General features: G+C 44.0%; 2 protein-coding genes across 2 annotated transcripts in view; one reads left to right on the top strand and one right to left on the bottom strand.

Moving 5' to 3' along the window:
- The first annotated feature begins 213 nt into the window (after positions 1 to 213).
- LOC140728688 (olfactory receptor 1M1-like) lies at positions 214 to 12,191 on the top strand. Its single transcript, XM_073047650.1, has 3 exons — positions 214 to 283; positions 5,352 to 5,485; positions 10,899 to 12,191. Exon 3 carries the CDS (start codon positions 10,914 to 10,916, stop codon positions 11,880 to 11,882), a length of 969 nt encoding a protein of 322 aa, XP_072903751.1. The 5' UTR covers positions 214 to 283; positions 5,352 to 5,485; positions 10,899 to 10,913; the 3' UTR covers positions 11,883 to 12,191.
- Positions 12,192 to 13,701: 1,510 nt separating this feature from the next.
- Positions 13,702 to 26,920, bottom strand: part of LOC140728826 (coiled-coil domain-containing protein 80-like) — a 42,776-nt gene continuing 29,557 nt past the window's right edge. The window contains exons 6-7 of the mRNA XM_073047799.1: positions 25,183 to 25,263; positions 13,702 to 18,020 (exon numbers count right to left, since the gene is read on the bottom strand). Of these exons, the coding sequence (XP_072903900.1) occupies positions 17,764 to 18,020; positions 25,183 to 25,263 (338 nt within the window). The 3' untranslated portion in view covers positions 13,702 to 17,763. The remainder of the gene's footprint in view (positions 18,021 to 25,182; positions 25,264 to 26,920) is intronic.

Raw genomic sequence — 26,920 nt, forward strand, 5'->3', positions numbered from 1 at the left:
AACCAAAGCCATCACAGCAACTCAGACAATCACCAAGGACTCCCCCCTCCTCCAATGTTGCATTCCCCCAGCCTCACTTGCCCCTATCCCCATCCTTTGCCCCTCCAGCGTGCCCCTTTTCCCTGGTGAATTTGCCCGCTGTGCCCGCCCACTGTTACCCCGCCCCGGGACTTGATTGACAGGTCCGGGGACAGCCCCCTGAGCCGCGCCAGAGGAGAGGCACGTGACCCGTGATCGTGGGCGCTCGGTGCGCATGCGCTTCGGCGTTCCTGCGTTACCTGAGGTAAATTGTTCCTCCGACTCTCCATGTCTCCCTTCTCGGGCCAGAGCCCAGCCCTCTCTCCTCCCCTCCCAACCATTCACCTCCCCCGGGGACCCCAAACCCCACCCAACCCACTCATCTTCCCCGGGGAGGGCGGGGGAAGAAATCCAAACCCAATCTCACCTCCCCCTCAGCCAACCCCTTGGGACAGAGCCCAAACTTTCACCCTCACAAGTCAGGGCTGAGCCCAAAGCCCAATCTCACCTCCCCTCAGGGCAGAACACAAACCCCACCCTACCTTTCTCATACCTTTAGCCACATGCCTCACAGGTTTTACCCCTCACTGGGTACAGAAGCCAGATATGCCACCTACCCACTCGGTGACAGGGAGAACATGGAAACTCCACAGAAACAGCGCCAGAGATCACGAATGAACCTGGCTCCGTGGAGTTGTAGCTCTACCTGCTTGGCCATTTTGAACGCTCCTCAGCACAGGGGCTGCTTTTGCACTGTCATTCTTAAAGAGACTTGTGGCTGGTGCTGCTCTTGGGATTATAGAGCACTACTGAAGAGAACTTTTAGTCCATGCAGAACTGTTCTGCCTACTCCCATCGAACCATACCTTTCGAATCAGCATCCACCACTTCTGCTGACAGCTCGTTCCACGTTTCCATCACCTTCTGAATGAAGAAGTTCCCTTCATGTTCCTCTTAAATATTTCACCCTTCACCCTTAACCTATGACCTCTAGTTCTAGTCTCATCCGACCTCAGTGGGGGAGGGGCCTTCCTGCATTTACCCCTCATAATTGTGTACACCTCTATCAAATCTCCCCTCATTTCCCTACACTCCAGGGAATAAAGTCCTAACCTATTTAACCTTTCCCTGTAATGCACACTTTCAATCTTACTGATATCTTTTCTGTAGGTAGTCAGTTCGAGCTTCATTGTCATTGCTGCAGATGACGGAATTCCAGTGTCACTGCCACTCCATCACTCTGGCAATTCAATTACTCAAAACACGACGACTACATTTAAACTAACGTCTGAGTTACAACTGAATTAAAAACAAACAACTCTAAAATGAGACGTTGTTCAGTTGTACGACAGCCCTGGGGAAAAAGGTGTTTTTCAGTCTGGATGTCCATGCAGTGAAGTTTCTGTATCTGACCAGAACTGGTAGCTGTCCAAAGCTGAACACGATACTCTAAATAAGGCCTCACCAACATCTTCTGCAGCTTCAACATAACATCCCAACTCCTGTACTCAGTACTTGGATTTATGAAGGAACTGTTCCATGGAGTTGTGGTATTTATTTGTCACATCTACGGACAGACAGCTTTTGTCTATGTGCCATCAGTCAGATCGGACCATATCTAAGAACATCAAGGTTCTGAAAAGAAGGTGTTATAGTTACAGAGAAAGTGCAGTGACGTAGACCGGGAGATTGAGTTAATTTTACAGGAGGCTTGCTGACGAGTCTGATAACAGTGAGACAGAAACTCCTCAAGTCTGGTAGCATGTGCTTTCAGGCTTTTGTATTTCTGCTCATAGAACATAGAAATCTACAGCATATTACAGGCCCTTCGGCCCACAATGTTGTGCCAACCATGTAACCTACTCCAGAAACTGCCTAGAATTTCCCTACTGCATTGCCCTCTATTTTTCTAAGCTCCATGTACCTATCTAAGAGTCTCTTAAAAGATCCTATTGTATCCGCCTTTACCACCTTTGTTGGCAGTGCATTCCACACACCCACCACTCTCTGTGTGAAAAACTTACCCCTGACATCCCCTCTGTGCCTACTTCCAAGCACCTTAAAATTATGCCCCATGGTGTTAGCCATTTCCACCCTGGGAAAAAGCCTCTGACTATCCATACGATCAATGCCTCTCATCATCTTATACATGTCTATCAGGTCATCTCTCATCCTCCGTCGCACCAAGGAGAAAAGGCCGAGTTCACTCAACCTATTCTCATAAGGCATGCTCCCCAATCCAGGCAACATCCTTGTAAACCTACCCTGCACTCTCTCTATAGTATCCATTGCTCGGTAGTGTAGTGGTTAGCATAACACTTTATAGCACAGGCAACCCAGGTTCAATTCCCATCGCTGCCTGTAAGGAGCTTGTACATTCTCCCCATGACTGTATGGGTTTCCTCCCACAGTCCAATGATATAGTTGGTCACTGTAAACAGTCCCGTTATTAGACAAGGGTTAAATTCGGGGATTGCTTTGTGGCACGGCTCAAAGGGCCAGAAGGGCCTATTCTGTGCTGTCTCTCAATAAATAGATAAAGAGAGAATGTCCAGGGTGGGGTCTTTGATTATGTTGGCTGCTTTCCCAAGGTGGTGGGAAGTCGGGAGAGAGTCCTTGGAGGGGTCCGCATTGTGCGTAGTAGAATAATCTGCATTCTTAACTCTCAACAAGGTAGACTGCAACGGGATGAGGGAGCAGTTGGCTAATGTGGATTGGGAGCACAGGCTATTTGGTAGGACAGTTGAGGAACAGTGGAATACTTTCAGAGATTTTTCACAGTGCTCAACAAAAGTATATTCCAGTCAAAAGTAAGGACAGTAAGTGTGGGGAGAGCCAGCCTTGGATAACTAAGGAAATAAAAGATAGTATCAAATTAAAAGCTCGTGCGTACAAAGTCGCAAAGAGTAGTGGGAGGCTGGAGGATTGGGAAAACTTTAAAAAGCAACAGAGAACAACTAAACAAGAAATAAGGAAAGGGAAGATAGAGTATGAAAGTAAATTAGCACAAAATATAAAAACAGATAGCAAGAGTTTTTATGAATATATAAAGTGGAAGAGGGTGGCTAAACTCAATGTAGGTCCCTTGGAAGATGAGAAAGGGAAATTGACATTGGGTGATAAGGAAATGGCTGAGGCATTGAAAGACTATTCTGTGTCAGTCTTCACAGTGGAGGACACATCTAATATGCCAAAGAAAGATGTTATGGATGAAATGGGAGGTGAGGACTTCGATAACGTCACTGTCACTAAAGAGATAGTGATGAGCAAACTGGAGGGCCTGAAGGTAGGTAAGTCCCCTGGTCCTGATGGGATGCATCCCAGGGTGCTGAAGGAATTGGCAGAGATTATAGTAGATGCGTTGGTAATCATTTATCAAAATTCTCTAGATTCTGGGCAGGTCCCGGCAGATTGGAAGACAGCAAATGTCATGCCACTTTTTTATAAAGGATGTAGGCAAAAGACGGGCAACTATAGGCCAGTTAGCTTAACATCTGTAGTTGGGAAAAAGCTTGAAGCTGTCATTAAGGAAGAAATAGTGAAACATTTAGAAAGGAGTAGTTCCATTTGACAGACACAGCATGGATTCAGAAAGGGTAGGTCCTGTTTGACAAACTTACTGGAGTTCTTTGAGAACATAATGAGTGCAGTGGATAGAGGGGAACAGGTGGATGTCGTATACTTGGATTTCCAGAAGGTGTTCGATAAGGTGCCGCACAAGAGACATATAAATAAGATACAGATGCATGGAGTTGGAGAAAGTGTATTGGCATGGATAGTGGATTGGTTAGAAGGCAGAGAGTTGTTATAAATGGGTGTTTCTCTGGTTGGCAGTCAGTGGTGAGTGGGGTGCCGCAGGGGTCGGTGCTGGTCTTGCAGCTGTTTACCATTTACATTGATGATTTGGAAGAGGGGACTGAGTGTAGCGTAGCAAAATTTGCTGACAACACTAAACTGAGTGGAAAAGCAAATTGTACAGAGGATGTGGAGAGTCTGCAGAGGGATATAGATAGGTTAAGTGAGTGGGTCAAGGTCTGGCAGATGGAATACAATGTTGGTAAATATGAGATCATCCACTTTGGAAGGAATAATAGAAGAGCAGATTATTATTTAAATGGTGAAAGATTGCACCATGCTGTTGTGCAGAGGGACTTGGGAGTGCTTGTTCATAAATCGCAAAAAGCTGGCTTGCAGGTACAACAGGTTATTAAGAAGGCAAGTGGAATGTTGGCCTTCACTACTAGAGGGATTGAATTCAAGAGCAGGGAGGTCATGCTGTAACTATACAGGGTACTGATGAGGCTGCATCTGGAGTACTGTGTGCAGTTCTGGTCTCCATACTTGAGGAAGGATATACTGGCTTTGGAGGCAGTGCAGAGGAGGTTCACCAGGTTGATTTCAGGGATGAAAGGGTTAATTTGTGAGGAGACATTGAGTTGCCTGGGTCTACACTCTCTGGAGTTCAGAAGAATGAGAGGGGATCTTATAGAAACATACAAAATTTTGAAAGGGATAAATAAGATAGAAGTAGGAAAGTTGGCAGGTGAGACTAGAACTAGGGGAATTGCCTCAAGATTCAGGGGAGAAGATTTAGGACGGAGATGAGGAGAAGCTGTTTTTCCCAGAGAGTGGTGAATCTGTGGAATTCTCTGCCCAGGGAGGCAGTTGAGGCTTCCTCACTAAATATATTTAAGAAACAGATAGGTTTTTACATAGAAAGGGAATTAAGGATTATGAGGAAAAGGCAGGTAGATAGAACTGAGTTTATGGACAGATCAGCCATGATCTTATTGAATGGCGGGGCAGGCTTGAAGAGCTGGATGACCTACTCCACTCCTATTTCTTATGTTCTGCAGTTTCCTGGGGTGTTGGGCAGAGCAGTTGCCGTACCAACTGTTTTTAGGATCACGAGCTTCAAGATGGAAGGAGTCCACACTGTGATTTAGAAAGTAGCTGATCCGAGGTGACTTAATCATATGTCACAGTAGCGTAGTGGTTGATGCAAGGCTAATGCAGTTTGAGGTGTCAGAGTTTGGAGTTCCATTCCAGCATCCTCTGTTACGAGTTAGTGCATCTTCAGCATGATCACATCGCTTTCCTCCCACGGTTCCATACACAAACCAGTTAGTAGGTTCATTGGTCATTGTGAATTGTCCTGTGATCAGGCTGGGGTTAAATAGGTGGGTTGCTGGACAGTGGTGAGCCTATTCCATGCATAAATAATTAAACAAGAGGATCTTGCACTGGAGAGCATGGGAATAATCCTGTTGTTACTGGGAACCTTGTTGTGGTGGTGTACTGACTAATGAAGTTTCACTTGAATTATTTTTCAGATCTTTAGTGCTTCTGCATTTTTTTGGACAATCAACACAAAATAGATGTTTAAAGTCAACCAGCAGTGCCACTGGGTGCAGAGAGGACAGACAAACTACAATCGATTCCATTGAGTGGCAGACAGAGATCTCAGGTACCCATGAACATTGATATCCTTAACCTCGGATAATTTCTTCTCCCTCTCCCTTTTTTCTTTTTCCATTCCCCCTTCGGGCTCCCCTCTTACGCTTTCTTTTCTCCTCCCCTGTCATCACATCCTTCTGGTTCCCCTCCTCCTGCCTTTTTGCCCTGGTTCACCCTCCTTTCCTACCAGATTGCTTCTTCTTCAGCCATTTACCTCTTCCACTTATCACCTCCCAGCTCCTTACTTCATACCCCCCATTCCCCACCCGCTCACTTTCTCCCTCACCTGGTCTCATCTTTACTCCGCTCCCAACTTATTTTTCTGGCTTCTGTCCCCTTTCTTTCCAGCCCTGATGAAGGGTCTCAGCCTGAAAGGTCAACTGTTTATTCCTCTGCATAGATGCTGCCTGACATGCTGAGTTTCTCCAGCATTTAATGTGTGTCTATCTGGTGACCATACCCTGCCTGAGAAATGTGGTTTGTGCTTGGTAAAGCTATTGCTCTCCATAAAATGTGAATTTTTAAACAATGCAGGGAAGGGCTGATGCTGAACATACGAAGCAGGTAAAATGAGTGGAGTTGTGTGATTGGGAACAAGAATCAGCCACGTTGCCTCTCCCAGCAACTCTCAAACTCAGTCAGAGTCAGAATCAGAATCGGGTTTAATATCACAGGAATATGTGTTGTTTTGCAGCCCCAGTACAGAGAATATATTTAAAAAACTATAAATTAAGACCATAAAACATAGCAGAATTAGCTCATTTGGCCCATCGAGTCTGCCCTGCCATTCAGTCACCTCAGCCCCACTCCCTGGCCTTCTTCCCGTAACCTTTGATGCGGTGACCAATCAAATATATATCAATCTCCACCTCAAATACACCCAATGACCTGGCTTCCACTGCTGTCTGTGGTAAAAAAAAATCCACAAGTTCACCACCCTCAGGCTAAAGAAATTTTTTCCACATCTCCGTTTTAAATGGATGCCCCTCTATTCTGAGGCTGTGCCCTCTTGTCCTAGACTCCCTCACCATGGGAAACATTCTTTCCGCATCTACTCTCTCAAGGCCTTTCAGCATTTGAAAAGTTTGAATGAGATCCCCCCCTCATCCTTCTAAATTCCAGCGAGTACAGACACAGAGTCATCCAACGTTCCTTGTATGATAACCCTTTCATTCACAGAATCATTCTTGTGAACCTCCTCTGAACCCTCTCCAAAGCCAGCACATCTTTTCTAAGATGAAGGGTCCAAAACTGTTCACAATACTCAAGGTGAGGCCTCACCAGTGCCTTATAAAGCCTCAGCATCACATCCCTGCTCTTGTATTCTAGACCTCTTGAAATGAATGCTAACATGACATTTGCCTTTCTCACTACCAATTCAACCTGCAAGTTAGCCTTAAGGGTGTTCAGCACAAGACTCCCAAATCCCCTTGCATCTCAGATATTTGGATTTTCTCGCCATTTAGAAAATAGTCTGCATATTTATTTCTTCTACCAAAGTGCATGACAATGCATTTTCCAACTTTATATTTCATTTTCCACTTTCTTACTCACTCTCCTAATCTAAGTCTTTCTGCAGCCTTCCTGTTTCCTCAACACTACCTACCCTTCCACCAATCTTAGTATCATCTGCAAACTTGGCAACAAAGCCATCTATTCCATCATCTAAATAATTGATAAGAGCATAAAGACAAGTGGTTCCAACACGGACCCCTGTGGAAAACCACTAGTCACTGGCAGTCAACCAGAAAAGGATCCTTTTATTCCCACTCGCTGCCTCCTACCAATCAGCCAATGCTCTAACCATGCCAGTAACTTTCCTGTAATATCATGGACTCTTAACTTGGTAAACAGCCTCATGTGTGGCACCTTGTTAAAGGCCATCTGAAAATCCAGATGTACAACATCCACAGCTTCTCCTTTATTTATCCTACTTATAATCACCTCAAAGAATTCCAACAGGTCTGTCAAGGAAGATTTTCCCTTAAGGAAACCATGCTGACTTTGTCCTATGTTGTCCTGTGTCACCAAGTACTCCATAATCTCAATTCCCTCAGTGCTCAAAAGTCCATTGATCTCAGAGCACTCCCACATCTTCCCAACCACCGAGGTCAGGCTAACTGGTCTATAATTTCCTTTCTGCTGCCTGAATTTAGGGAGCTAGGAGATGAACTAAAGAGTAGGACCTCAAAGGTAATCATTTCAGGATTATTACCGGTGCCACATGCTAGCCAGAGTTGGAATAGCAGGGGAGCTAGAATGAATAAGTGGCTTGAGTGGTGGTGCAGGAGGGAGGGTTTCAGATTCTTGAGGCATTGGAACCACTTCTGGGGGAGGTGGGACCAGTTCCGTCCAGACGGTCTACATCTGGGCAGGGCCGGGATCAATGTCCTAGGGAGAGTCTTTGCTAGTGCTGTTGGGGAGGCTTTAAACTAATATGGTGGGGAGGGGAGCCCACACCAAAATCAAGACTGAAGTGATGCAGAGACCAAAGCTAGAGTTAGTGAAGAAAAAAGTAAGAGTAGAGTGCATAAAAGTAAAAAGCAAAAATCTCATAGGTCACTAGATTCCAAAAGGATAATGAGTATAAGGGCACTTTATCTAAATGCCCGTAGTATTTGAAACAAGGTTATCGAACTTGAGGCACAGATCAGTACCAAGGCATATGATTTAGTGGCCATTACAGAAACCTGTGCAGTGATCCCTCCATACAAGAAGGTGATGAACACAGTTAAAAGGCTCATGCCTAGATCATGCCTGCCTGAACTGAGCAGAGAAACTCATCCACACTGACCAAGTTGCCAACTGTGCTTGTCCCATACCCCTCTAAACCTTTCCTGTCCATGTACCTGACCATGTCTTTAAACAATGTAATTGTAACCACCTCTTCCACTTCCTCTAGCAGCTCATTCCATATTTCCACCACTGTCTACGTCAAAAAGTTGCTGCTAAAATTCCCCTTTAGATCTTTCCACTCTTTTAAACTTTGACCTCAAGTTTTGGACTCCTGTACCCTAAGACAATGCTGTGATAATTCAACTTATCTCTCATTCTCATAATTGTATAAACCTCTATTAAGTCACCCCTCAGCCTTGTACACTCCAGGAAAATCAAACTAGCCTGTTCAGGCTCTCATTAACAAGTCTTCCATTCTGAATCAGTATGTCCTTCTGAATCTATTCTGTACCCTTCCAGTTTAATCATAATCTTCCTATAGTTTGGTGACCAGAACAGCACATAATACTCCAAGCATAGTTTTACAAACTCCCTAGATAGTTGGAACATGAAGTCCCAACTCTTGTGCTCATTGCTCAAACCAACAAAAGTAAGTGTACTCAACACCTTCTCAGAACATAGAACACAGAACAGTAGAGCACAGGGACAGCCCTTCGGCCCACAATGTCATGCTGAACCAATTAAATTAGTCATCGAACAGCTAACTAATCTCTTCTGCCGACACAGCTCCCTTATCTTTCTATTTACCTCACTCTGTGGTTTCCTTCTAAATGTTTCCTAAAAATTTCTAATGTATCTGCCTCTGCCGCCACCTCAGGCAGTGCATTCCGGGTACCCACTGCTGTCTGTGTAAAAACAAAACTTGCCCCTCACATCTCCTTTGAAATTACTCCCTCTCACCTTAAATGCAAACCCTCTGGTATTAGAATTCATCGTCTCAAAACCAGTGCTCAAAAGTCCATTGATCTCAGAGTTCTGCAGCACGGACACAGCTCCTGTCTTACCACATCCCTGCAGACCAAAGATGGTTGACTGACCTAAGCAAGTCCCGTTTACCCGTGTTTGGCCTGTATCCCTCTGCCGTTTTGTGGCAGCAGTACAGTGCAATACATAAAAAACTCTATATTATATATACAAATTACATTAAATATGTAGTGCAAAAATAGTGAGGTATTGTTCATGGATTGGTTCATTGTCCATTAAGAAATCCGATGGCACTGGGAAAGAAGCTATTTCTAAAACAGGGTTTCACCGCTACGCCAACGTGGGTGCCACAGTAGTAGCGATTAGTACACCTCTATTGCCGCTCAGGGCGCTGGACTTCAGAGTTCATTTACAGTGATCTCTGTAAGAAAGTTTGTACGTTCTTCCCATAAGTGCAGGGGTTTCCTCCGGGTGCTCCGGTTTCTTACCAAAGACGTGGTGGTTAGTAGGTGAATTGGTCATTGTAAATTGTCCGGTGATTAGGCTGGGGTCAATAGGTGGGCTGCTGAATGGCATGGCTTGGTGGGCTGGAAGGGCCTGTTCCACACTGTCTCTCTAAGTAGATAAAATGAGGCATTCTGCACTCTGTCACCTTGTCTGACTTTCAACCAAACTTCTCTTGACATTGGGCTGCTCTTTATTTCCTGCTGCAAAATTCAGAGCCCTGCCTTCCTGTGTTTTGAAAGTTTTCTGATCCTCTCCCCTGACCCTGTTTCCAGAGAGCTGACAAACAGCTCATAACTGACATGTCAGTTGTAGAAGCCATATGGTATTGTAGCAGTTAGCATAACGCCTTACAGCGGCCGGTCATCGGGGTTCAATTCCAGTCACTGTCTGTAAGGAGTTTGTACGTTCTCTCTGTGACCAAGTAGGTTTCCTCTGGTGCTCTGGTTTCCTCCCACTTTCCAAAGACATATGTGTAAGAGTTAGTAAGATGTTGGCATCGGAAGCATAGAGATACTTGTGGGCTGCCCCCAACACATCCTCAGACTGTGTTAGTCGCTGACCACGGGACGCATTTCACTGTGTGTTTCGATGTACATGTGACAAGTAAAACTATTTTTCAGATTGTATTTGGGCAGGTACTTGGTTCAAAGTAAATTTGTTATCAAAGTACATATATGTCACTAATTACTACCTTGAGATCCAAGTTTTTTGCAGGCATTTATAGGAAAATAAGTTCAATAGAACTTATGAAAAACGATACATAACTAAGACTGACAAATAACCAATGTGCAAAAACAAACAAATTATGTAAATAATTTAAAAAGTGATTAAATAATACTGGGAACATCAGTTGTAGAGTCCTTGAAAGTGAGTCTATAGGTTTATCTTTTTATTTGGAGATACAGCACAGAACCAGACAACGAGCCGTGCCACCAGCAACCCACCAATTTGACCCTGGCCTAATCACAGGACAATTTTCAGTGACCAATTAACCTACTAACCAGTACATCTTTGGAGGAAACCAGAGCACCTGGAGGAAACCCACGCACTTATGGGAAAGATGTACAAACTCCAATGCCCCGAGCTGTAATAGTGTCACACTAGCCACTACTAGTGTCTTTTGGAGTCAGTTCAGCATTCAAGTGATTGAAGTTATCCACACCGGTTCAGGAGCCATGGTTGAAGGGTAATATCTGATCCTGGACCTGGCTGATACAGTTGTCCTCTTCACTTATTCACGATTTTTACTTCAATAGGGGAACGAGCAGTGAATGGCGGACGCAGATCCAAGACGATCCCCGCTCTCAGGATTCATTCTTGTCGGAGTTGCAGGACCCCAAGATGGGCATTCCTACTTGTGGCCCCTGTTGCTGGTTGTGTATCTTTTAATCCTGACAGGCAACGGCAGTGTGGTGTACATGGTCACCACGGACAAGCGCTTGCACAGATCCACGCATTTCCTGACTGCTAACCTGGGCATTGTGGACTTGGTGTTGGCAACTGTGGTCATTCCGACGATGTTAGTGGGTCTCATGTGGGATGTCAGAGTTATTCTGTGGAGAAACTGCTTTATTCAGATGTACTTTTTTCATGGTATGTCAGCGGTAAGGACAATGACCCTCTCCCTGATGGCTTACGAGCATTCAGTAGCAATATGCAACCCCCAACATCATCTCTCCCTCAATAGGGATGATATCTTTGTCAAAATGGCAGCTGTGATCTGGGTCCTCGGTTTGACTTGCTTTCTGCCTCCAGTGGTTCAGGCTTCCATTTTCCCATTCTGTGGATCAAATAAAGTTTACAATTCCTTCTGCGAGTTACTGTCAGTGACACGCCTGATTTGCCCAGAAACTGTCTCCATCACATTTTTCATCGTTCTTTTAAATGTGTTGTTGCTCTCGTCAAATTTGCTGATCATTGTCTATTCGTACATCAAAATAGCTAAATCAGCTAGAATCACAACCCAGCCAGAGAGGAGAAGAGTCTGGTCGACCTGCATCCCTCATGTGGCTGCCATTTGGATGTTCTTCCCCCTCAAGATCCTTTATAGTACTTCATTCTGTGCCAGCTGCCTCTCGCCAGCCTTTGGTGTGAGCTCTGCCCTTCTGTATGTATTCCTAAACCCTTTGGTTAGTCCCTTCGTATATATAATTACAACAAAGGAAATGAGGGAAAAGATTGCAAAACTCATCATAAAGACTCCTCACATTGGAGGCACTGTCAGTGTGGAAGGGCACTGAGGTAATGACTGTTCCAGAGATGTGTGTGTTGATTAGTTAACCTGCAAAATCTGCTTTTTTTTTGGCATTAAAGTTAAATATTGTGACTTGGACCACAATAGCATAGTGTTCAGCATGACGCTATTACAGCTCGGGGCTTCGGAGTTCAATTCCAACACCCTTTCCTTGAGCCCATGGGTTTCCTCCCACATTCCAAAGACATACCAGTTACTAAGTTAATTAGTCATTGTGAATTGATCGGTGTAAATTGGTCTGGGGTTAGATAAGTGTGTTGATGAGCAGTGCAGCCCATTGTGCCGGAAGGGCCTGTTCCATGGTGTATCTCTAAAGAAATAAATAAACTTGGAAATAAAATGAACTGTTCTAGTCTTGTCTCCAAGAGTTTGTATTTACAGGTTGTTCCCTATCGCTAAGGATGCTCCAGAGTTATCTGTAGCCAATTATAAATACAAGAGCTTCTGCAGGTCCTGAGCAACACACACGATACACAAAAGTAACTCAGCAAGTCAGGGAGCATCGATGGAAGGGAGCAAACAGTCATTGTTTCAGGCCGAGAGGAGTGGAGAGGAAGGGGGAGGGGGCCGAAGGCAGAATAAGACAGGTTCCTTCGTCACCTGTCCATCATCTCACTCTGGATTATCATTGAGAGATTCAGCATGGAATAGGCCGTTCGAGGAGTGGTGCCCAACTACACCGATTTAACCTTAACCTAATCACCGGACAATTTCCAATGACCGATTAACCTATTCAGCATGTCCTTGGACTGTGGGAGGAAATTGGACCACCAAGAGGAAACTCACTTATTCCACGGGGAGGACGTACAGAGACCACTTACGGAGGACGCCGGGATTGAACTCCAAACTCTGGAGCCCTGAGCTGTAATAGCATTGCATTAACTGCTATGCTGCCCTGGTTTTCCTGTTCCTTCCCTTTCTTCCATAGTCCACTGTCTTTTCCTATCGTACTCCTTCTTCAGCCCTTTATCTCTTCCACCTGTTACCTCCCGGCTTCTCACTTCATCCTCTTTCCACCACCCACCTCCTCACCTGGTCTCACAGATCACCTGCCAGCTTGTACCCCTCTGCCAACCTTCTTATTCTGCCCCCTTGCATTAGCCATTTCCATCCTGAGGAAAAGGTCTATGCCAAATTATCTTGTACACATTTAGAAGACAGACAGGGGCAATGCATAGAAAAGGTTTAGGACATTAGGACATTATGGGCTAAACGTTAGGAAATGGGACTAATTTGGATGGGCATCTTCCAAGTAAATTTATTACCAAAGTACATATGTCACTACATATAACCCTGAGATTCATTTCCCTGTGAGCACTCACAATTAATACAAGGAAACACAAAGGAATCAATGAAAAACCACACACAAGACAGACGAACAACCAATTTGCAAAAGAACAACAGATTATAGAGATATAAAAATGAAAAAAGGAACAAAACAATAATAAATTATTGAGAACATGAATTGTAGAGTCCTTGAAAGTGAGTCTGTATGTCATAAAATCAATTCAGTGTTGGAGTGAGTGAAGTTATCCCCTTGGTTCAAGAGCCTGATGGCTGAGAGGTAATAACTGTTCCTGAACCTGGTGATGTGGGTCCTGAGGCTCCTGTACCTCGGCATGGTTCAGTCTGACCAAAAGGCCTATTTCCATGCTGTATACCAGTCAGAATTTCTGACAATAACTTGCTTGTACATTATCAGAGCGAAACCCACCAGTTACCCTACTGGTCCCCACAGCAGCCAGCAAGCATCAGCACAGCCCTGTGGGTGATGTGTGAATGATTGACATGTTAATCATTATAAATATGATTGTAAATTTAATCATATTACAATCCAGGCGAATAGAAGAAAATAACATTGTAGGTGTATATTACAATGCAGAATAAATCATAGCTACAAGGAAGTCTGCAAATGCTGGAAATCCAAAGCAACAAGCAAAAAATCCTGGAGAAACTCATCAGGTCAGATAGCATCTATAGAAATGAACAAACGGTTGATGTTTCAGGCCATGATCTTTCTTCAGGACATAACTTTTTTTCATACTTAACAAATCTGTAACAAAATCCAGTATAAATAACATACATTCAATATGGTAAGACAACTCATTGCACCGTACCTTTGTTTAATGTTAAAAACTGCACCTTTAACAGATGGCCAATGAATCTTACCCACTTCCCAGCTCAACTGGCACTTCAGCCTAATACATTTGAAACTGCCCAAGAAGGTGGCTTCTGTATGAAATTGAACCACATTATGGCCAAAAACCTCTATGCCTGATATGTAAACACAAGACATTCTGCAGATGCTGGAAATCCAGATCAACACACACAAAATGCTGGAGGAACTTAGCAAGTCAGGCAGCATCTATCAAGGGGAATAAGAAGTCGATGTTTTGGGCCCAGACCCTTCATCAAAGTTCAAAGTAAATTTATTATCAAAGCATGTATATAACAAGGATGTTGCCAGGGTTTCTGTAGAGCACAGAAGATTAAGAAGGGATTTGATAGAGGTATACAAAATTATGAGGGGTATAGATAGGATAAATGTAAGGCTTTTTCCACTGAGGTTGGGTGAGACACAAACTAGATGTCATGGGTTAAGGGTGAAAGGTGAAATGTTTAAGGGGGAACTTCTTCACTCAGAGGATGGAGAGAGTGTGGAGCGAGCTGCCCGAGGTGCTGGATGTGGGTTTGGTTTCATCATTTAAGAGAAATTTGGATAGGTATATGGATGGGAGGGGTATGGAGGGCTATGATCCAGGTGAAGGTCAATGGGACCAGGCAGATTAACAGTTTGGCATGGACTAGATGGGCTGAAAAGCCTGTTTCTGTTCTGTGACTCTGTATGTCACCATATACTACCTTGAGATTCATTGTCTTGCAGGAATTCACAGTAGCACAGGAGAGAGAGAGAACTGCGGATTGAACTAATTGTTGTTTTTCTTGGAGTTTAACTTTCTTTTGCTCATTTGTATGTTTATATAATCACCCATATACCTGTAATTGTTCAGTGAGTTTTCTAGTGGTTTCAGTTGTCTTCACATTTTTCTGGAAAATTCCTAGATTCAGCGTTGGGTATCGCATTAATTAGAGATACAGTACAGAATAGGCGCTTTGAGCCTTTGGACTGTGGGAAGAGTAAACACAGGCATTCCACAGGAAGGATGTACAGACTCCTTACAGATGGCATTGGAATTGAACTCTGAACTCTTAATGTGCCAAACTATAATAGCATCACACTAACTGCTAAGCTATTGTGGCACCCATTACGTGATAGGGGCTACCTTATTGGTTATCTTAAGCAATGTCTAAATTTCAACCCATCCACCTTCCCTCTCAGCTTCTCGTTCCGCTTATTCCGGCTTCTGCCCTCTTTCTTATGAGTTGTTGGATGCTAATGGTTTTGTGATCCAAGGTTCTTTGGAAGTCAATAATGATGCAATAATGTGTGCTGCCAGTAGTCTGGTACAGGTCACGTTTGTTTGACCTCTTGAAATTTTGTTATTGACTGGTTAGTCTGCTCCCCAGATGCTGCCTGACCTGCTAAGTTCTTTCAGCGTTTCATGTGTGTGTGTCTGCTAAATATCACATGTTGACTCCAGTCATTCAGCCCAGCACTTTGAAAGTGCTGACCAATAATGTCTCTTCCTTCTACGGCCTATTAAGAAAGCTTCCCTTGCAGATATTTGTCTAATTCTTTTCCAAAGGCTGATGTACAGTAGAGAAGCAGTTAACGTAATGCTTTACAGTGCCAGCAACCCAGGTTCAATTCCCACCGTTGAGAGTAAGGAGTTTGTACGTCTCCGTGACTCCATGGGTTTCCTCTGGGTGCTCCAGTTATGCCCACATTACAAAGACGAACAGGTTAGTGTTAGTAAGTTGTGAGCATGCTATGTGGGTGCTAGGAGCATGGCGGCACTTATGGGCTGACACCAGCACATCCTCGAACTCTGATGGTCACTGACACAAATAACACATTTCTCTGTATGTTTCAATGCACAAATAAAGCTGATCTTCCTCTTTAATGTACTCCAGATCAACACAACTTGCCGTGCAGTCCGTCTTTTCCCCTGTGTTAACTTGTACTCTTTCACTAATTCCTTAAATTACCTCTTCAGATATTATAACCAAATAAGGGATTTACATGATCAGCCGTGAGCCACCAGGCAGCAATCCACCTGATGCACCATCAATAACTCACTGAGACGTGAGGCGATATATCGGCCTCAATCGCCTTTATACCGGGGTCTGTGGGAGGAGCCACAGGAGCAGTCAGCAGGGGGCGTGTCCAGACAGGTATATGTAGTTCACCACACCACCGCAGAGTTTAATTGGGTGCTAACGTTTACTGAAAAGCTCGAAATGCTGCAGGTGCTGGAAATCTTGAGCAACGTGCACAAAAGTGTGCTGGAGGAACTCAGCGGGTTACTCGCCCACCTTCCCCTCATCTAATATTTGCCACCTTGTAATCCTTCCTCTCCCCACACCTTCTTAACCTGTTTATTTCCCTTCCTTCCTCGTCCTGATGAAGGGTCTTGGCCCAAAATGTTAACTGTTTATTCCCCACCATAGCTGCTGCCTGACTTACTGAGTTTCTTCAATGCTTTGTGTTTGTTACTGTGTTTAGTGACCATGGGAGAGGGTCTGTGGACCCCAGGTTGGAAACCCTTGTTCTAAAGGGACATTCCTCCATGCTGAGGCTGTGCTCTCAGACTAGACATGGGTGAAAACAGGAGATGTGAGAGGCAGCTGCTTCTGGCCAACAAGCTTCTCTTGCTCTGTATTTCCCTGATGTTAGTGATGATTGCAGCTTTCCCAAACTTTCCTAAATTCTGCATTCCCTGCCCCCCACCCCATTAAAAGATAGGATTAGTGGATATCCTGTGTCTTGGATTCAGCCATTTGAGTCTGTCACCCCACTGTATCTCAGCTCATTTGTTTATCTTACCTCCCTCTCGCTAGACAAGGCCACCCAACAAAAACCTCTTTTCAGAATCCAGAAATTTTCAATCACACTTGGAATCGAGTTTGAGATTCCCGGCACCTCTTGTTTCCTGGTTTCATTAAAGAAGCAATTTCAGATTTCAAGACTCATTTTTCCAAGATATCTGAGAAGTTTATCGGTAACAGTGAGTTGCTGCTGTTGTTAACGTCTTGAATTAAATTCCTCAATAATTGAAAGGAATCGAGATTTAATCTTTTAAAACCCTGTATGATTCTGGCAAATTTGCAATGTAATGTACATTCTCTCCAAAGCTGGTGGATCATCCTTCTAAGGCAGGGTTTCCCATCCTGGGGTCCACGGACCCCTTGCTTAATGGTATAGGTCCATGGCATAAAAAGGTTGGGAATCCCTGCTCTAGAATGTAGATGAGGAGAAATTTTTTTCAGCCGGCGAGTGGTGAATTTGTGGAATTCATTGGCGCAAACAGCTGGAGACCAAGACATTTGGTATATTTAAAACAAATATTTGTAGATATTTAATTAGAAAGAGCATCAAAAGTTATGGGGTTGAGAGGGATAATAAATCAGCCATGATGTAATGGTGGAGCAGACTCCGAACAGCCAACTCTGCTCCTGTGTCATACAGTCTAGTGAGAGATGCAAGACCCTTTCAACTGTAGGATTGGGTTTTGTGGCTTGCATCTTTAAAACAGAAAAACATTTAACATGAAGAGTTTAGTACATTATACTGGTTACAACAACACAGGCATCGTCCTAAGAAGTACAAAGTGCAGATGAACGTTGGTGAAGTGTCCAATGCATGTTTCCTGATGTAATTAAACAGAGCTTGTAACAGGTTGCTTCAAGACTGTGATCAGAATCTCGTCCGTTAACCTCAGTTGCTGTGGATGTCGAAGAGGGCCTCAGGCCTCAGTAGTGTGGTCCTGGCAATTGATACCCAACGACTCCTGGATCTGCACCTCCTCCTGTCTGAGCTGCATCGAGTCCACCAGCTCATAAATAGTCGCCAGCGACCATACAGGAGACAGGTACCAGGAGAGTATGGTGCCATCTTTGCTGATTAGCAGCATCATAAAGTGCTCCTCACTGACCTGGAAGTGTTCACGCAGGCCATTTACCACCAGCGAGGAAAGTTTCTCCTTTTCCACTTGGGATCTCCCTGTGTTAAATACATTAAAGAGTTTAACATTAAACACAAACTCTCACAGTATGGAAACAGGCTTTTCAATGCTGGGCAGGATACATATATGTCCCCATATACAACCCTGATATATGATTCATTTTCTTGTGGGCATTCACAGTAAGTACAAAAAACACAGTAGAACATGAAAAACCACACACGACAAAATGGACAGAAAAACAATGTGCAAAAGTCAGCAAACTATGCAAAATGAAAGGAAACCAAATAATAATAAATAAATAAATAAATAAATAAATAGATAAATAAATAAATAAATAAATAGATAAATGATGTAAGTACATGAAATGAAGAGCTCTTGAAAGTGAGTCTATAGGTTGTGGGAACAGTTCAGTGCTGGGGTGAATGAGTCATCCTCTCTGGTTCAGGTGCTTGATGGTTGAGGGGTAATAACTGTTCCCAAAACTGATTATGTGAGTCCTGAGGCCCTATACCTCCTTCATCAGTGAGCCTTGAGAAGAGAGGGGGACCCTGAGGATGAGGCTGCTTTGCTGAGACAGCATTTCATGTAGATAAGCTCAATAGTGGAGAGGGCTTTCCCCATGATGGACTGGGCTGTATTCATGACACTTTGTAGGATTTTCAATTCCCTCCATACATTTCCTAACTGTCCATGAACCCTTCCAAGTAACTGTTAAATATTGTTAACATACCAGCCTCAATCACTTCCTCTGGCAGCTCATTCTGTATACTGACCAACATACTTAAGAATCAGAATCAGGTTTATTATCACTGGCATGTGACATGAAATTTGTTAATTTAGCAGCAGCAGTTCAATGCAATACATAATACAGAATTTAAAAAAAACAAAATAAAATAATAGTAATAAATAACTAAATCAATTACAGTATACATATATTGAATAGATTAAAAATGGTGCAAAAAGCAGAAATTATATTAAAAAAGTGAGGTAGTGTCTAACGGTTCAATGTTCATTTAGGAATCAGATGTCAGAGGGGAAGAAGCTGTTCCCGAATCGCTGAGTGTGTGCCTTCAGGCTTCTGTACCTCCTACCTGATGGTAACATTGAGAAAAGGGCATGCCCTGGGTGCTGGGGGTCCTTAATAATGGACGCTGCCTTTCTGAGACACCACTCCCTGAAGATATGCTGGGTACTTTGTAGGCTAGTACAACTAAATTTTCAATTCTTTGCAGTAGCCCCCCCATACCAGACAGTGATGAAGCCTGTCAGAATGCTCTCCACGGTACATCTATAGAAGTTTTTGAATATATTTGTTGACATACCAAATCTCTTCAAACTCCTAATGAAGTATAGTTGCTGTCTTGTCTTCTTTATAATGTAATATTCCTGACGGAATATTCCCCAGGCTGTTCCACGAGGCAAGGGAAGAGATTGCTGAACCTCTGGCTAGGATCTTTATGTCCTCGTTGTCCACAGGAATGGTACCGGAGGACTGGAGGGAGGCGAATGTTGTCCCCTTGTTCAAAAAAAGTAGTAGGGATAGTCCAGGTAATTATAGACCAGTGAGCCTTACGTCTGTGGTGGGAAAGCTGTTGGAAAAGATTCTTAGAGATAGGATCTATGGGCATTTAGAGAATCATGGTCTGATCAGGGACAGTCAGCATGGCTTTGTGAAGGGCAGATTGTGTCTAACAAGCCTGATAGAGTTCTTTGAGGAGGTGACCAGGCATATAGATGAGGGTAGTGCAGTGGATGTGATCTACGTGGATTTTAGTAAGGCATTTGACAAGGTTCCACATGGTAGGCTTATTCAGAAAGTCAGAAGGCATGGGATCCAGGTAAGTTTGGCCAGGTGGATTCAGAATTGGCTTGCCTGCAGAAGGCAGAGGGTCGTGGTGGAGGGAGTACATTCAGATTGGAGGGTTGTGACTAGTGGTGTCCCACAAGGATCTGTTCTGGGACCTCTACTTTTTGTGATTTTTATTAACGACCTGGATGTGGGGGTAGAAGGGTGGGTTGGCAAGTTTGCAGACGACACAAAGGTTGGTGGTGTTGTAGATAGTGTAGAGGATTGTCGATGATTGCAGAGAGACATTGATAGGATGCAGAAGTGGGCTGAGAAGTGGCAGATGGAGTTCAACCCGGATAAGTGTGAGGTGGTACACTTTGGAAGGACAAACTCCAAGGCAGAGTACAAAGTAAATGGCAGGATACTTGGTAGTGTGGAGGAGCAGAGGGATCTGGGGGTACATCTCCACAGATCCCTGAAAGTTGCCCCACAGGTAGATAGGGTAGTTAAGAAAGCTTATGGGGTGTTAGCTTTCATAAGTCGAGGGATAGAGTTTAAGAGACGCGATGTAATGATGCAGCTGTATAAAACTCTAGTTAGGCCACACTTGGAGTACTGTGTCCAGTTCTGGTCGCCTCAGTATAGGAAGGATGTGGAAGCATTGGAAAGGGTACAGAGGAGATTTACCAGGATGCTGCCTGGTTTAGAGAGTATGGATTATGATCAGAGATTAAGGGAGCTAGGGCTTTACTCTTTGGAGAGAAGGAGGATAAGAGGAGACATGATAGAGGTGTACAAGATATTAAGAGGAATAGACAGAGTGAACAGCCAGTGCCTCTTCCCCAGGGCAACACTGCTCAGTACAAGAGGACATGGCTTTAAGGTAAGGGGAGGGAAGTTCAAGGGGGATATTAGAGGAAGGTTTTTCACTCAGAGAGTGGTTGGTGTGTGGAATGCACTGCCTGAGTCAGTGGTGGAGGCAGATACACTAGTGAAGTTTAAGAAACTATAACTGCATCGATGTGTTGGAACCAGGTCAGATCCTCAGAGATCTTTACGCCCAGAAACTTTAAACTGTTCACTCTCTCCACTTTTGATCCCTCTATGAGGATTGGTGTGAGTTCCTTCATCTTATCCTTCCTGAAGTCCAGAATCAGCTCTTTCGTCTTACTGACATTGAGTGCCAGGTTGTTGCTGCGGCACCACTCCATTAGTTGGCATATCTCACTCCTGTATGCCCTCTCGTCACCACCTGAGATTCTACCAATGATGGTTGTATCATCAGCAAATTTATAGATGGTATTTGAGCTATGTCTAGCCACACAGTCGTGGGTATATAGAGAGTAGAGCAGTGGGCTAAGCACACACCCCGAGGTGCACCAGTGTTGATCATCAGTGAGGAGGTAAGTAAGTATGTTCATTACTTATTTCTTATTTAAATCTTGAGAGAATAGGGGATATGTCTACAGAGCCAGTGTTCTGCTCTGGGTGTCAGATGTGGGATTTCCGGGAGACTCCCAGCCTCCTCGATGGCCACATCTGCAATACGTACATCGAGATTCAGCTCCCTAGAGATCGTGTTAGGAAACTGGAGTTGCAGCTCAATGACCTTGGGCTTGTTAGGCTGCAGGGCTGCAGGTGCTGTATTTAAACGTGCATAGCATTTGAAATAAGATGGATGAACCCGTGGCGCAATCAGTAAGACATTGTGGACATTACTGAGTCATGGTTGAAAGAAGGCCATTATTGGGAGCTTAGCATCAAAGGACAGGCAGGAAGGCATGGGCAGTGATGTGGCTCTGTTGGTGAGAAATGGAATTACATCTTTGGAAAGAGATGATGTAGGGTCAGAGAATGCTGAATTTGTGGGTGGAGTTAAGAATCTGCAAGGGTGAAAAAACCATTATAAGAATCATAAAGAGGTCTCCAAATAGTAGCCAAGATGAGATTGCAAAGGGAGCTGGAAAAGGCACATAATAATGGTACTGACACAATTGTAATGGGAGACTTCAATGTGCAAGGGGATTGGAAAAATCAAGTTGGTGTCGGATCACAAGAGAGGGAACTTGCAGAATGCCTACGAGATGGCTTTTTAGAGCAACTTGTGCATGAGCCTACTCAGGGAAAGACCATCTTAGATTGGGTGTTGTGTAGTAAGCCAGATATTATTAGGGAGCTTAACGTAAAGGAACCCTTAGGAGGCAGTGATCATAATATTATCACTTCTATAGATGTACTGTGGAGAGCATTCTGACAGGCTACATCACTGTCTGGTATGGGGGAAGGGTGCCACTACAGAGGACCAAAAGAAGCTGCATAGGGTTGTGATGCACCATCAATAACTCTCGGAGACTGGAAGTGAACAATAGGCTTTTAATAACAGCAAAAGGGAGCACAACATCTCAAAGACTGAGGGAGGAGCAGTGCCCCAATCGCCTTTATACCGGGGTCTGTGGGAGGAGCCACAGGAGCAGTCAGCAGACGGGCATGTCCAGACAGGTATATGTAGTTTACCACAGGTTGTAAACTTAGTCAGCTCCATCTTGGGTAGTAGCCTACAAAGTACCCAGGACATGTTCAGGGAGCAGTGTCTCAGAAAGGCAGTGTCCATTATTAAGGACCTCCAGCACCCAGGGCATGCCCTTTTCTCACTGTTACCATCAGGTAGGAGGTACAGAAGCCTGAAGGCACACACTCAGCAATTCAGGAACAGCTTCTTCCCCTTTGCCATCCGATTCCTAAATGGACATTGATCCCTTGAACACTACCTCACTACCTTAATATATATTATTTCTGATTTTGCACGATTTTTAATCTATTCATTATACGTATACTGTATTTGATTGATTTCTTTCTTTTTTCTTCTTCTTCTAGATTATGTATTGCATTGAACTGCTGCTGCTAAGTTATCAAATTTCACGACACATGCCGGTGATAATAAACCTGATTCTGATTCTGAATTCATACTGCAACTTGAGAGGGAGAAGCATATGTCACATGTATCAGTATCACAATGGAATAAAGGGAATTACAGAGGCATGAGAGAGGAGCTTGTCCAGGTGGATTGGAGGAGGATACTGGTGAGGATGATGGCAGAGCAGAGATGACTGAAGTTTCTGGGAATAGTTCACAAGGCACATATGTCCCACAGAAGTAGTTGTTCTCAAATAGCAGGGGTTGGCAACCGTGGCTGACAAGGGAAATTAAGGACTGTATAAATGCCAAGGAAAGGCCATATAAGGTAGCAAAAGTGAGTGGGAAATTGGATGATTGGGAAACTTTTAAAATCCAACAAAAGGCTGAAGAAGAGAAAAGATAGAAATATGAGGGAAAACTAGCCAATAATATAAAGCAGGATACGAAAAGTTTTTTCAGTTATATAAACAGTAAAAGGGAGATGAAAGTTGACATTGGACCACTGGAGAATGTTGCTGGTGAGGTAGTAATGGGGGACAAAGAAATGGCAGATAAACATAATGGGTACTTTGCATCTGTCTTCACTGTAGATGACACTAGCAGTGTGCCAGAGGGCTGTGAGTGTCAGGGAGCAGGAGTGAGTGCCACTGCAATTACAAAGGAAAAATTGCTAGGCAAATTCAAGGGTCTGAAGGTGGATAAGTCACCTGGACCAGATGGACTACATCCCAGAGTCCTGAGAGAGGTTGCCGAAGAGATAACGGATGCATTGGTCATGATCTTTCAAGAATCACTTGATTCTGGCATGGTCCCAGAGGACTGCAAGATTGCAAATGTCATTCCACTCTTTAAGAAGGGAGGAAGACAAAAGATAGGAAATTATAGGCCAGTTAGCCTAACCTCAGTGGTTGGGAAAGTGTTGGAGTCCATTATTAAGGATGAGCTTTCAAAGTACTTGGAACTAATGATAAATTAAGTCAAATTCTGCATGGTTTCTGTAAAGGGAAATCTTGCCTGACAAATCTGTTAAGAGTTCTTCAAGGAAATAACAAGCAGGATGGACCAAGGACAGGGAGTGGATGTCAGTTACTTGGATTTTCAGAAGGCGTTCGATAAGGTGCCTCACATGAAGCTGCTTAACAAGATAAAATCCTATGGTGTTACAGGAAAGATACTGACATGGATAGAGGAATGGCTGACAGGCAGGAGGCAGTGAGTGGAATAAAAGGGGCCTTTTCTGGTTGGCTGCTGGTGATTAATGCTGTTCCTCAGGGGTCAGTATTGGGACTGTTACCTTGTGGCAAAGTTTGCAGATGATATGAAGTTAGCTGGAGGGATAGGTAGTGCTGAGGAAGCAATGGGGTTGGTGCAGGACTTAAACAAATTGGAAGAATGGGCAAAAAAGTGGCAGATGGAATACAGTGTTGGGAAGTGTATGACAATGCATTTTGATAAAAGGAACAACAGTGTGGACTATAAATCTAAATGAGTAGTAAGTTCAAATATCAGAGGTGCAGAGGGACCTAGGAGTCTTTGTGCAGGACTCCCAGAAGTTTAATTCACACGTTAAGTCTGTGCTAAAGAAGGCAAATGCAATACTGGCATTCATTTCAAGGGGAATAGAATATAAAAGCAAGGAGATGATGCTGAGGCTTTATAAGACACTAGCAGACCACACTTGGAGTATTGTCAACAGTTTTGGGCATCATATCTCAGAAAGGATGTGTTGTCCTTGGAGATAGTCCAGAGAAGGTTCATGAGGATGATTCCGGGAATGAAGGGGTTAACATATGAGGAGCGTTTGGCAACTTTGGACCTAAATTCCAGTGAATACAGAAGAACATGTGAGGATCTCGTTGAAACCAAAAGTTGAAAGGACTAGATAGGGTGGATATGGAGAGGATGTTTCCTATGGTGGGGGTATCCAGAACTGAAGGGCACAGCCTCAAAAATTGAGGGGTGACCTTTTAGAACAGAGGTAAAGAGGAATTTTTTTTTAACTGGAGAGTAGTGAATCTGTAGAATGCTCTGACAAAGACTCCTATGGAGGCCAAGTGCGTGTGTATATTTAAGACGGAAGTTGATCATTTCCTGGTCAGTCAGGACATCAAAGGATATGGCGAGAAGGCAGGTGTATGGGGTTGAGTGAGAAGTGACGACACTTGCAGGCTTCTCACCCCAGTGTAAATTCGAACAGCATTGGTCATTGCCACAAACAATGCATTTCACTGTATGTTTCATGAACATGTGACAGATAAAGCTAATCTTTCATCTCCAACACATGTACACAAACACAGGGCTTCCCAATCTTTTTTTATGCCATGGACCCCTACGTTAACAGTGGACCCCAGGTTGGGAACCCCTGCTTTAGACAGACCTCAGACAATCCAGATAGATTCAACAACCCAGTCCCAAAGCAATGCCACGGAAAATTGTCCGTCAGTCCAGCCGCGGATAGTGCAATGATAACACAACCCATCAAACATCATTCTTACCATTGGGAGGAAACAGCTCCAGCATTCCTGAGGTATCTTCCCCTGTTCCCGTCAACTTCAACAGAGCAAAATGGCGAATCCCTAATCAAATACAGATATTTCAATACATGATACATGAAAATAATAGCTACAGAAGATGCAAGTCTAAAACAAAGGCAGAAAATGCTGGAAACACTCAGTATCTGTGGAGAGAGAGAGAGAGAGAGAGAGAGAGAGAGAGAGAGAGAGAGAGAGAGAGAGAGAGAGAGAGAGAGAGAAAGAGAGAGGGGGGGGGGAAGAGAGAGAGAGAGAAACAGCCAACGTTTTCAGGTCCGCAATCCTTCATCAGGACTGGGAAAGAGATGGTAATTTTTTGGAAACGGGGAGGGATAAATAGAGCAAAGGGAATGTCTGTGATAGGATAAATGGTTTAACACGGTTGCAATCTTTCCGCAGATGTTGTCTTCCCTGCTGAGGTTTTCCAACACTTTCCCTGTTCTGTTTATACACCACTCTTTTTTATGCAGCGAACAGTGGGGGATGCGATAGAACAGGGATCTGGGACTACAGATCCATAATTCCTTGGAAGTGGCATCACAGGTAGCATGCGGGTGGTACAAGACGGCTTTTGGCCCAGAGGCCTTCATAAATTGGCGAGTTACTGAGTTAGGCGTTGTGATGTTATGTTGTGGTTGTATAAGATACTGGTGAGGTCTACCTTGGAGTATTGTACAGGTCTGGTCACCTACAGGAAAGATGTCAATATGACTGATAGGAATTTACAACGATGTTGCCGGGACTTGGGGATCTGTGTTTTAGGGAAGGTTGAATAGGGTAGACTTTATTTCCTGGAGCGAAGGAGAATGAGGGAAGATTTGACTAAAATTATGAGGGATATAGATAGGGTAGATGCAAGCAGGCTTTTTCCACTGAGGTTGGGTGATACTAGAACTAAAGGTGATGAGTTAAAGGTGGCAGGTGAGTATTTAAGAGGAATCTGAGGGGGGAATGGAACGAGCTGAGAGTGGATGTAGTGGATGCGGGTTCAATTGAGAAATTTGGTTAAGTACATGGATGGGAGGGGTATGGAGGGCTATGGTCTAGCTGTAGGTTGATGGGACTAGGCAGAATAACAGTTCAGCACAGACTGGATGGACTGAAGGGCCTGTTTCTGCTGTAGTGCATCTATGAGTCTGGCTCTCTTTATCTATTTGTTTATTCATTGAGACAAAGTGCAGAATAGGCCACGCCACTCAGCAGTCCCCCGATTTAACCCTAGCCTAACCATGGGACAATTTTCAATGACCAATTTACAATACTTGGGAGTCCTTGTGCAAGATACCCTAAGGTTAACCTGCAGGTTGAGTCAGTTGTGGAGAAGGTGAATGCAATGTTGCCATTCATTTCTAGAGGTATAGAATATAACAGCTGGGATGTGAGGTGAGGCTCTATAGGCACTTGTGAGACCGTACTGGGAGTATTGTGTGTAGTTTTTGGCTCCTTATTTTAGAAAGGATATACTGACATTGGAGAAGGTTCAGAGAAGATTCACGAGAATGATTCCAGGAATGAAAGGGTTACCATATGAGGAACATCTGGCAGCTCTTGGGCTGTATTCCCTGGCGTTCAGGAGAATGAGGGGGGATTCTCATAGAAACATTCTGAATGTCAAAAGGCCTGAACAGATTAGATATGGCAAAATTATTTCCCATGATAGGGGATTCTAGGACAAGAGGGCACAACTTCAGGATTGAAGGAC

The sequence above is a fragment of the Hemitrygon akajei genome, chromosome 6 (genome assembly GCF_048418815.1).
Source record: "Hemitrygon akajei chromosome 6, sHemAka1.3, whole genome shotgun sequence".
NCBI lineage: Eukaryota > Metazoa > Chordata > Chondrichthyes > Myliobatiformes > Dasyatidae > Hemitrygon > Hemitrygon akajei.

What these genes read in the sequence shown, in the direction of transcription:
- LOC140728688 (XM_073047650.1), top strand. Translation starts at nt 10,914, where the DNA reads ATGGCGGACGCAGATCCAAGACGATCCCCGCTCTCAGGATTCATTCTT.